Below are 11,222 nucleotides of genomic sequence, written 5' to 3' on the forward strand. Positions count from 1 at the left end.
GTCCAGCTGGCTGTTGACCACCACCCCCGGGTCCTTTTCCACTGGGTCACTTTCCAGCCGCTCTTCCCCCAGCCTGTGGCACTGCCTGGGGTTGTTGTGACCCAGGTGCAGGACCTGGCACCTGGCCTTGTTGAACTCACACCATTGGCCTCAGCCCATTGATCCTGCCTGTCCAGATCCCCATGCAGAGCCTCCCTGCCCTCCAGCAGATCAACACTCCCACCCACCTTGCTGTCATCTGCAAACTCACTGAGGGTGGACTTGGTCCAGATTATTGATTAAAATATTAAACAGGACTGGCCCCAGTACTGAGCCTTAGGGAACACCACTGGTGACCAGGCAGTCAAGTGGATCCAGTCATGCTAAATCCGCCAAGTGGCTCTAACTCCATTCAGCATTTACATCATCCAGAGAGAAACATACCCATGGAAACTCCCAGTTTATGATGAACACGGAAGAATCAAAATTATTCCTCTAAGAGTCCACGTGGCTAGATAGAATATCGTGTCCTGTCAGAGAAATGCATGATGTTTTGTTGTACACTTAGAAATTGGGTCATAAATGTTGTATTTGAGAAGCAACTTTCCAGATCTTCAGACTTGCTGTCCTTTGCATTCCCAAAGAAAATTACAGTTTTGTTGTTTAGGTGTAGCTCCCTCCTTGTCCCAGGAGAACCAGAAGAACAAGGGATTAACACCCTGTCTTACAGTCCAGACACTGTAAATGCTCCATAGTCTCCAAGGCTTTCTTCTATTGAATGTGGTATAGAACTGTGAGATTCTTGCTCAACAGAGGCTGGATTTTTAAGTCTGTAGTTCTGCTGTACTAGTGAAGTTTTATTTCAGTTTAATTTCATTCTTACAGGTGAATATTTTTCTCTATAAATAATGCTCATAATTTCAGCATATTGTTACCATAAAATATAATACATTCTTTATTGGCTTCTCATAAAATTTTGAAGATATTTTTTCTTGCCAAAACTAGCGAGGCCCTTTTTATTAGTCCAGAGTATCTTTGGCATTCCCTTCTTACACACACACTTAAGACTGTGAGCCAGATCTAATCTCTGTTAAATCTGTATAAATGAAGAATAACTCCATTGTTAGTGGAATTTAATCTGCATTGTTGTTTTCAGAAGGGATTGGGGCTTCTTGTTGGTTTGTATTTTCTAAATACCAATATCAAGCTATTCGATCTGATTGTTTTTGTAGCTGTTTATTGCCAAGAAAACATCAGAGCACCAGAAAGAAAGCAAACAAGCAAAAGCAAATCAGAAAAGCAATAAAATCCAAGCCAAAAGAACCAAGTTAATTGTCAATTATCTACTTTCTGATATTTTTAGAATATAACACTCTGCTGTACTTTCATCCCTCATTAGAGGGACAAAGGAGAAAGGGAGTGAGATTGTTGCTGATTCTTGCTCTGACAAGTCTTAAGCTGTGGGTCAGAAAGGTTCAAACCTGCTGTGAAGCCAAGAGTGACTGTGTTTGCTGGGTTAACGTTAGCATTTTGTAAGAATTCCATGTTCTGCAGGTACTGTTGTTGGAGTTAATGAGAGCACTGCTTTCTCCTGGCCTACATGCAACAGATGTGGCAATGGAAAGTTGGAAGTGTGTCCCCAGGACAGGTGAGAGTCAGCATGCTCCAGAGCACTCCAGGTGTTTTGTAGATGTAGCCATAACAGCAATGGGTGATGCAATGATTCCTGCAGGCACAGGCTGCACTTTACTCCTTCCTAGAGCTAAGACGTAGTATTTTTATTGCTGATGAACTGATAAAACCTGCAAGGTTACATTAATATATGGAGAAAGATACAAGTAGATATGAAATAGTTTGATTTTGCAGTTATTACTTGGTTTTTAAACCAATCTTGCTTATAAAGGTTTCATAGCCCACTGCATTGTAATATTGCTTTTAATAAATATGCCCATAAACCACAGGTCTGATTTTAAGTTCCTTTAGAAATAGGTACATGTTTTTGTGTGTCTTGCCTTGTTAATCTGTGTATCCTCAATTCACCTCATTTTTATACTGGACTGTGATCTCTGCTACAATTTATCTAAGTATGAAAGAGCTGCTTTTCAGACCTATTAAATTAGTCACCTTTCTAAAAAGGATGTTGGATAATTCTGGCAGTATGTTTGTCCTGAATGTGAGGACTGATCCTACAGGACCCTGTTGCCACCTGAAATGCTGAACCTGTGTCACACTGACATAATTTTGGAAAGCCTCCCCTGCAGCTGCCTAGCCAGCTTGTGCTTGCAGAGTGTGAGATTCCTGGTGGAATAAAAGCCCAAGGGATAAGAGCAGTCAGAGAGAGGGAGGGAGGGAGGGAGGAAGTGGCGGAAGGAAGGAAGGAAGGGGAGGAAGGAAGGAAGGAAGTGGCGGAAGGAAGGAAGTGGCGGAAGGAAGGAAGTGGCGGAAGGAAGGAAGTGGCGGAAGGAAGGAAGGAAGGAAGGAAGGAAGGAAGGAAGGAAGGAAGGAAGGAAGGAAGGAAGGAAGGAAGGAAGGAAGGAAGGAAGGAAGGAAGGAAGGAAGGAAGGAAGGAAGGAAGGAAGGAAGGAAGGAAGGAAGGAAGGAAGGAAGGAAGGAAGTGGCGGAAGGAAGGAAGTGGCGGAAGGAAGGAAGGAAGGAAGGAAGGAAGTGGCGGAAGGAAGGAAGTGGCGGAAGGAAGGAAGTGGCGGAAGGAAGGAAGGAAGGAAGGAAGGAAGGAAGGAAGGAAGGAAGGAAGGAAGGAAGGAAGGAAGGAAGGAAGGAAGGAAGGAAGGAAGGAAGGAAGGAAGGAAGGAAGGAAGGAAGGAAGGAAGGAAGGAAGGAAGGAAGGAAGGAAGGAAGGAAGGAAGGAAGGAAGGAAGGAAGGAAGGAAGGAAGGAAGGAAGGAAGGAAGGAAGGAAAGGAGAGGTTTTTTTACTGAAAAAGCTTACAAAAATCGTAAGAAATTGTGTTGTTCTTATTGAAATAGGTAATATTTTCCTAAAGATTAGAAGACTTGCCCTTTATGCTTTGTTGTACAAAAAAAAGCTGAAAATCAAAACCAGGTGTCCTGTATTATACTGTCATGTAAAAAATAAGGATGTGTCTATGTTCACATGGTAGTGTAGTCCAATTAAAAAAGTATCTCACCTGTGAAGGACACTTTTGCTTCATTTGGAGAACAAATGAAGTATCAATATTTGTTTAAGAAGTGCTTCCAACAAGTGCTTATAGCTGAGCTTAACTCTGTGCATGACTTAAGAGTACACTGAAAACATTGAACGTTTGCTGAATGAGGGCCTAAGTCAATAATTCACTTCAGCCAAATCTATACTACAGATTTTCTTTTGCCATAACTTTTAGGAGGTTATGAGATTAATATTTGCTTAAGCAGGGTGACTATAAATAGCAACCTCTCTCCATGCTGCCAGAAATCATAAAAGGAAGATCCTTTTGCCAGAAGAGTTTAGGTCCTCCAGGAGAGTTACTGCCAACAGAAGAGTTCTATTTTCTGTTATCAACTGAATCTCTACCAGGGCTTTGCTACTAAAAGTCTACCTGCAAAGTAGAGAATACACTAATTGGGGTTTTATTTCTTTTGGTTTATGACTGATAACTTGTTCGTTTCTCTATGTTTTTCCATCATTATTTTGTGTGTTTCAGAGAATTGCTATATTGCAACCAGTGCTCTGGAGTTGTCACAACACCAGTTTTGAAAATGCAGCTGGAAGTCTTCTTGAGTTGTCCATCCCGATCTCGAAGTACAGTAAAAGTGAAGGTATGGTATGAAATAAGGGCTGGTGTGTCAGGTGCAGTGAGACCAGATGTGCAGACACATAGGTATTCTAAACCCCACTTCTGTGAACAGTTCTGTCAGAAGACAAATTAAAATATGTAAGATTATCCCATTATTTAATCTAGCACTAAATTTGTGTTTCATTGGGCTAAGAACCCAGTTCCCAGGTCTTGCTCAAATAATGCAGTCATTGATTTCACCCTGAGGTTTGCAAACGGTTCTACGGCCCAGATGAAGGGATTTGTTAGGCTGGGCCTTTGGAAACTTCAGTCTACACAGTCTAAAAGGAATGTGTATTTTTAGACTTCCATTCTGAACATCTTTTGTGTCACCTCTCCTCTGCTTTCTTGGCCAGAGAAACGAAACTGTTTGATATTAAAATGATAAATCTTTGTTCTATGTGACTGCAAACAGAATGTTTTTGCACACTTAAGATTTTTGTCATTAACAAAACTTGTGAATTTTCTCATTCCAGCTGTTGCAAAGGACAATCTCTTCTCTCCTGATGTCCTCTGCCAGTGAGGATGGGGTAGGTATAATGAACGCTGACCAAAGAAAGTTAAACTACAGAACTTAATGCAAAGGCAGAGTACCAATGTCAGGTATGGCAGGTCAGCCATGACTTGGGGTGGCAGGGTCTTGAAAATCTCCAGTGGTGGTGATTTTGACTTTTCAGGCAGTTCACTTCAGAACTGCACTAGGAGTGGAAAGAGATTTCACTACAAATGAAATTATTTTTTTCCCCATGTCCAGGCTGTGACTTGAGTGGGCTGTGCCCTTTGGCAATCCCACCTTCCAGCTGCTGATGCCCTGCCATCTCGTCAGACTCACACCCTCCTTTTCAGAAGGGGGGTGCAGCAGATGGGCTGTGGCTTCAGCTCAGCTGTGGTTCTGCAGAGCAGCTTGCAAACAGCACTCAGAGCTGCCATGGGCAGTGCTGGGCTTGACCCTGTTCTCTGGCTGAGGATCCAAAGGCAGCAAAGATACCCTCCAAGCATCCCACCTTTTGGGTCTGGTCTTCTAAATCCTATAAACCACAACCACTTTGTACCAGCACAACACTGAAAGTACTGGCAGGTGGAAATAGGAGAAGAATTTGCAAAATGCATGCAAGATACTACTTGATAATTGTATGAATGAAGCACACATGAGCCATGGAGATCCATGGGCTAAAGTACAGTTTATGTAATCGTGAAGTAGTTACTCCTTTAATCTGAGCTATCAGAAGAACCCTGACACTTGGCACAGTGACCCAGATTTACCGTGGGTGAGGGAGGCACCCAGGTAGGTGCCTGGCTGGCATTGGCTGCTGGATGCTCTGCAGCCTTCACAAAGTCATTAAGTCCAATTAGGATTCCAAGATTTTCCCTCTCCCTTGCACGTGAATGGGAGCAAAGGTTGATTTGTTGTCTTCTTTAATCATCCCAGTTAAATATCTTCAGTTAGGTGATATGTACAGGGGTCAGTTTGCTTTCCCTGTCTTACAAGTTTTCCAGCATTTTCCTATTACATGCTCCATGCTTTTAGTGGGATTTGTGGGTAATATTTAAAGTGGAAAGTTATTCTGAAATAATAAATTACTTTTCTTATGCTGGTGGAGAGTGTATATTTCATTTTAGCAAAGAGATACAAGAAATTTCCAAAACATATTTGCTCCTTTAATAGCAGTTAAGTCTTGCTGAGTTTTACAGAATGTGTCTGGTTTGGTTACAGACTGGCAAAACATAGTTCTTTTTTGAGTTATTAGAATTCAAACAACCTCTTTTTCATGTTTCAGTGTATATTCAGCCAGTATTTAGAAGTCTGGCAACTCAGATTTTTTTTCTTCCCCGGCTGAAACACAGGGATAAAGATTAGTCACAAGAAATACCACTTGAGGTGGCACTTTTTTGCCGCTAAAGTTTTTAAGGGTGTAGCTTTGTAATCAATTCTTTTGGCAGGGAGGTTGGTTTTAGCTGTCACTGGCCCTGGCTACTTGTTCTTCTCCCTGTGGCAGCCCTTCTGTTACACCAGGAGCGTTGTTTGTGCAGCTGCACTGTGAACTGGACTGCAGAACCGGTCTGGGGGAAAAATAATCCAGGAAAAAAAAAAAGAAAAAGATTGTTTATACCTTGAACCAGGCAACACCATGGGTATCACATACCTGTACAGAAGCACAATGCAGATGAAGGAGGGGCACAGTTGTTGTAGGCAGGCCTGTTAAGGAATGAAATGGATGTGAATCTGCCACCTGAGATACCCTCTCAAGTGAAATATCAGCTGTGAGTGTTACCAGGTCTTGTGTTAACATGCTGCTGCTCTTAGTGCAGCCATGCCAGCCTTGCGTCCCTCTCCACGCAGAGCACAGCCTCTGCAAATTCACTCAGGCACAACTCGTGGGTGAAATTCGTTGGATCATTAAACACGAGGGACTGTGTTGGTGGTGCTGGTGGTAATGCATGAACAACAAAAAGTTAAAAGAGGGGAGAGAGAGGAGAGTAAGAAGGGTTACAAAATGTTTTTTTCCTTTAGTGGGTAAGTTAGCACAGCTAATCAATGTATAATATGTATATGCACATTGCCAGCAGGCATGAAGGCCTGCGAGTGTCAGAAAGGAAGGTAAAAGGAGCATGTATAGGTTATGCTTAGCAAAACTGAGTTCAAAGTCACAGTAACTTTTTTCTTTTTGAAACAGCTCATTTTAAAAGCCTGGTAGGGCAGCAACTGAGACAGGAGTGTGATCTAATTACTGAAAATCTAATATATTCATTCTTTCCATTAGTTCTAATGCACTTTCCGAGTCCTTTAAAAAAATTGTCTGTTGGAAGAGGATCCTGCATGCTGCATCTTCCCAGCTGAATGCTGCCTAGAACAGAACGTCCAGCACTGTTTGTTTTACTCACCAGGCTTTTATTCCTGCAGACTTACGAGGTGCAGAGCGTGCTGGGAAAGGAGGTGGGGTTATTGAACTGCTACGTCCACTCCATAACCAGCCACCCCAACTGTGTTGCACTGGAGGAAATTGTTCTTCTGGAAGCTGCAGCAAGACAGAGTTGAACTCTAGTCAGCTATTATAGTATCTGTGGACTTTGTAATGTGATTATCTGTTAACTAGTGCCACAGATAATGTAAAATGCAAGGGTGATAAGCATTAAGATAGTTTATTAAAACTGTGATTTATAAAGCACATTGTGCTAACGCTGAAAAAAAATCTATATATTGTTCAACTCTCTGAACTCTTCTTTTTCTGATCAGTGCAGAATCTAAGAATACAGTTCTTTGTCATGTTTGCTGTTATGTAATGTAAAACATATTTTTCTGTAAGTTTTGAATGGTTGTGGTTTATTTTTGATAATGCTGTATTTATTATGTGTCAATGGAAAAATTTTACTGATACTTTTGAAATAAATACCTTTCTATGGCAGTTGGTTTAAGCTGAGTTTTATCAGTGTATCCCAGACCTGCTGCAGAGCGCTGCGTGGTTTGTCAATTCTGAGTTAACACTTTGCTGTCGGTTATAAAGACAGAGATTTGAACACATATGAAGTTAATGTTTCACAGCTAATTGGTCTCTCAGCAGAGAAGTTGTGTGTTATCTGTAGCTTCCCACAAAGTGGGTGTTTCACTGCAGTTTCTTTTATGGGCAAGCAGCAAACTGCGTTGCAGGCCACGCAACAACCCCCGCCCAGGCTGTGGAGACTACAGATCAGATAAATGCCAAAATCTCCCTCCGTGTGCATTGCAAGAATTAATATAAGATTTAGAGACTGCATGGTTTTTTCCCCCCCTTACTCTTCCACGGTATTTAAAAGCCCCTTACAGGTCAGAGGAGGAGGAATGAGTGGTTTTTGCACAGGTCCCATATGTGATTAACCAGCAGAGAAGGAGTAGCAAACTTGCCACACTGGTCATTTCTGCAGCTCAGGCCAATAGTGAAAAGTCTTATGGATGTCACAATTTCTAAAAGAATGACCCAGCTTTTGAATTCCCCTTTTTTTCCTCACCTCCTCCAAGCATTTCAGTCTCTTACCTGCCTCCCTGTAAGGAAAAAGGAGATGACAGCCCATTCCTGTGTAGAGATCTGTATGTGAGACTGGGGTTGCCCCTTCAAAACCATTAAAGACTTGAGTCTCTGGGAAAACTGGAGGTGCTTGTTGAGTCAGGCCATTTTTCTGCCCTAGAGATGCTGTAGGTGCTCTGACACTGCACTACTGAAATTTAGACAAGTTGCCTGATCTCCTGTGGTCTTTTCACTCACTCAGCAATGAGCAGCAGCGTTGCCTTGCTGCTCTGTCACTAGCAGGGATCAGTGAAAGTCTTTGTGACCACTGGCTCTGTGATGAGCAGCAGTTGCCCACTCTCACTTTCACTAGCCAGGATCAGTGAAAGTGTCCAGCTCCTGCTGAAGCCTGAGGGTGCATGGACACCTCAGAGACTCACTACAGAGGTGAGCTCTGATCCCTGCTAGAGAACATGTTAGTGTAGGTGCAACTCTGCATTATCTAGAATGGAAACCCCTTGGAAGATTTTTTTTAACAGGAATATTAACTGGTGGTATTCTTTTAATGATGTTCTTCGAGTCCTATGCACCTTTTTTTTTTTTTTTGGCTATAGAATCCGGTATTTATTTCTGGCAGAGTCCTGCTCACAGAGCAGTGTCCCTTGATGTGCAGCTGCTCGTTGCCACCAGCGCCACGGCAACCCCTGACTCAGCACTCGGGCTCAGCGATGCGCTCCGGGGGGAGCGGGCTCCGCAGCCACTGCGGCCGAGGGGTCTCACGGTTGTTCCCATCCCTACATCGCTCTCTGGATGCTTTGGGAAGTAACGCAGCGCCCCTCGCTTGCCCTCACCTCCCCTCTCGGCCCTTGGGACCCCCTCTCCGTGTTCCCCGCCCGTGTCCAGCCCCCTCCCGGGCAGCACAGCTTTCCCCGCCGCCAGCCCCTCGCTGTCACGACACAGAGCAAACGACAGCAGGGTGGATTTAAAATGCTTTTCTTTATTCTTAGAAATGCTGTAAAAATTGATATAAAAGGTTGAGCATGCTCAGTCTTTTTTTTTTTTTCCATCCTACGGTCTAAAATACATGGGATTTTGAATCACTTTAACAGATGTACCATAGCTGCATCGGTATGAGTAAAATGTAGAAAAGACGAAAACTACCATTACAAAAATAATTTAAGGGGAGAGAAGAAAAAAAATAATATATTTAGCTTTTTTTCCCTTTTTCGCAAGTTTCGTGGTGAAAGACCCAGGCATCGCTCCACGTCGCTGCCGCATCCCGAGCGCGGCCGCGGGCCGGCAGGTCCCGCCGCGGCTCCGCGCCTCCTGCCGCGCCCGGCCCGGCCCGGGGCGCCGCGGCACGGCACGGCACGGCCCGGCAGGGCTCGGCTCGGCCCTCTGAGGTATTTATCCACCGTCTCCCGGAGTCCGTATCTCCGTCCCGCTCCCCCCCGGTTACCGACAGTCGGTGCCCGAGCCGGGCTGCAGGAAAGAAGCGCTGGGCAGCTGCTTGAAGAAGTGCCGGAGGCTGGTCAAGTCCCGGGTGAGCTGCTCGATCTTCTTGTGCAGCTTCTCGTTCTCGGCCGAAAGCTCCAGCAGCTTCTGCTGCATCTCCTGGTTGCGCCGCTTCGCCTTGTCGCGGCTCTTGCGCACGGCGATGTTGTTGCGCTCCCGGCGCTGCCGGTACTCGGGGCTAAACCTGTCCACGCACTTCTTCCCGCCGCGCTCCTTGCCGCCGCCGGCAGCGGGCTGCGGGACGCCCTGCGCCGGGCCGGGCACGGCGGCGGCGGCGGCCCCGGGGCCCGGCGAGCGGGTGCTGCAGCTGGAGGGGGAGCTGCTGCCCGGCGGCTCAGGGGACGTGGGCGGTGTGGGCTGCCCGCTCAGGTTCATGATGGTCTGGGCGCAGGTGGCGATCTGCGAGGGCAGCAGCGAGGAGGAGAGGTCGCTGTCGCTCCAGTCCGGCTCCTGCTTCAGAGCGCCGCGGGAGGAGAAGGAGGAGGAGGAAGAGGAGGAGGAGGAGGAGGAGGCGGTGCGGGGCTCGGAGCCCAGCAGGGTGGTCATGGCAGCGCCGAGGTCCTTGGCGGGGTCGCGGCCGGCGCCGCCGCCCGGTGGCAAGTACTCGCCGTATTCCCCGCCCCGCTCGGGCTTGTGGTTGCTGTTGAAGAGGTCGGCGAAGAGCTCGTCGTTGCAGAGCTCCAGGTTGGGCACGGCAGACATGGAGTCAATGTAGGAGCTGAAGTCGATGGCGCTCTCGTCCTCGTACATGGCCGGGGCGGCGGCGCTCAGCTCCGCCAGGTTGGTGCCGCTGCCCCCCAGGCCGCCCCCCGCCTCCTCGCCGCTCATCCCGCAGCCGCCGCGGGCCCCCGGCTTGCAGGCGGGACCCGGCCCGCCGCCGCTGCCCACCTTGGCGTCGTAGAAGTTGGCGGGCTCCAGGCACCAGCTCTTATAGCATGCCGGGGAGTCCAGGCTGTAGAGAGCGGCGGCGCTCATGGGCGAGCGGGACGCGGCGCCGCACGGCCGCGGCGCGGGGGCTCCGGGGCGCGGGCACCAAACGCGGCTCCGCCACGGGCGCAGCTCCAGCCTCTGGCACGGGCAGGTGGGAGCGGGGCTGCTCCTGCTGCTGCTGCTGCTGCTGCTGTTCACACCGCTGCCGCTGCTGCTGCTCGGTGGCACCGGCGCTGCCGCTGCAGCCCCGCCGTCGCTTCCCCGAGGGGGCCGATCCGGGCTCGGGTCACGCCGTGAGCGGCGGTAGGAGGCGGGGATGGGACAAGGCGTCTCAGGACCTGGGAGTGAAACACCCGCTCGGTCCCTTCTTATACGGCGCGGGCCCCGCCTCCTGCCCCAATGACGGGGAGCTATGTTCCCGGCACCCCCGGGGACCCGGGGGCGGGAGCGGGTGGGGTGCGTGGCCGCGGAGGCAGGGCTGCCGCCGCAGCGAGCTGCCACCTCCCGGCCGAGGGTGGCCGCGGTCCGAGGTGCCCCCACCACGGGCACGGGACGGTGCGGGCGCCTTTCGGGAGCCTGCCGCCCTCCCCGCACCGTCCCGTCCCGGGGAGCGCTGCCCCGACGCCGGTACCGGCACCCCATTCCCCCGGCTGAGCGCTGGTTTTCCCTTTCCCCGCGGGCCGGGGGAAAAGCTGGCGGAAAAAGCTGATTTTACCCCGCCGCCGCCACCAGCACCACGCTGCATCCCCCACGCGCTTCCCGGCGGCGCCGGGCATGGAGCGATACGGGGAGGATGCTGCCGGCCCCACGCGTGTCTGTGCGCATCACCCGAGCGCCCTCCGGAGGCCCAGCTCCCTCCGCTGGAGCACGGGCAGCTTCCCCCGAGCAGGATGTAAATCCCCCGCTCCGGGGAGAGGATGGACACTTGAATTTCTTCTGGCAGGACCCTCTGGTGGGACAGGGGTCTCTGAGGCATCTTTAGCTGCCTCACGCTGTCTGCATGAAGTTATGCCTCTTAAAACCTTACAT

General features: G+C 48.7%; 2 protein-coding genes across 3 annotated transcripts in view; one reads left to right on the plus strand and one right to left on the minus strand.

Moving 5' to 3' along the window:
• Positions 1–7,036, plus strand: part of SPIDR (scaffold protein involved in DNA repair) — a 196,314-nt gene extending 189,278 nt beyond the window's left edge. The window contains exons 17-20 of one of the 2 annotated variants that reach the window (XM_030943524.1): positions 1,534–1,627; positions 3,637–3,751; positions 4,245–4,298; positions 6,671–7,036. In XM_030943524.1, the coding sequence (XP_030799384.1) occupies positions 1,534–1,627; positions 3,637–3,751; positions 4,245–4,298; positions 6,671–6,805 (398 nt within the window). In that variant the 3' untranslated portion in view covers positions 6,806–7,036. Of the gene's footprint in view, positions 1–1,533; positions 1,628–3,636; positions 3,752–4,244; positions 4,299–6,670 lie in introns of those variants that run through there. The other variant, XR_004060525.1, reaches the window with a different exon arrangement.
• A 1,691-nt stretch (positions 7,037–8,727) lies between these two features.
• On the minus strand, positions 8,728–10,527 carry CEBPD (CCAAT enhancer binding protein delta). The gene has a single exon (XM_030971630.1). It carries the CDS (start codon positions 10,236–10,238, stop codon positions 9,204–9,206), a length of 1,035 nt encoding a protein of 344 aa, XP_030827490.1. The 5' UTR covers positions 10,239–10,527; the 3' UTR covers positions 8,728–9,203.
• Positions 10,528–11,222: the final 695 nt, after the last annotated feature.

Source organism: Camarhynchus parvulus, chromosome 2 (genome assembly GCF_901933205.1).
Source record: "Camarhynchus parvulus chromosome 2, STF_HiC, whole genome shotgun sequence".
NCBI classification, from domain to species: Eukaryota; Metazoa; Chordata; class Aves; order Passeriformes; family Thraupidae; genus Camarhynchus; species Camarhynchus parvulus.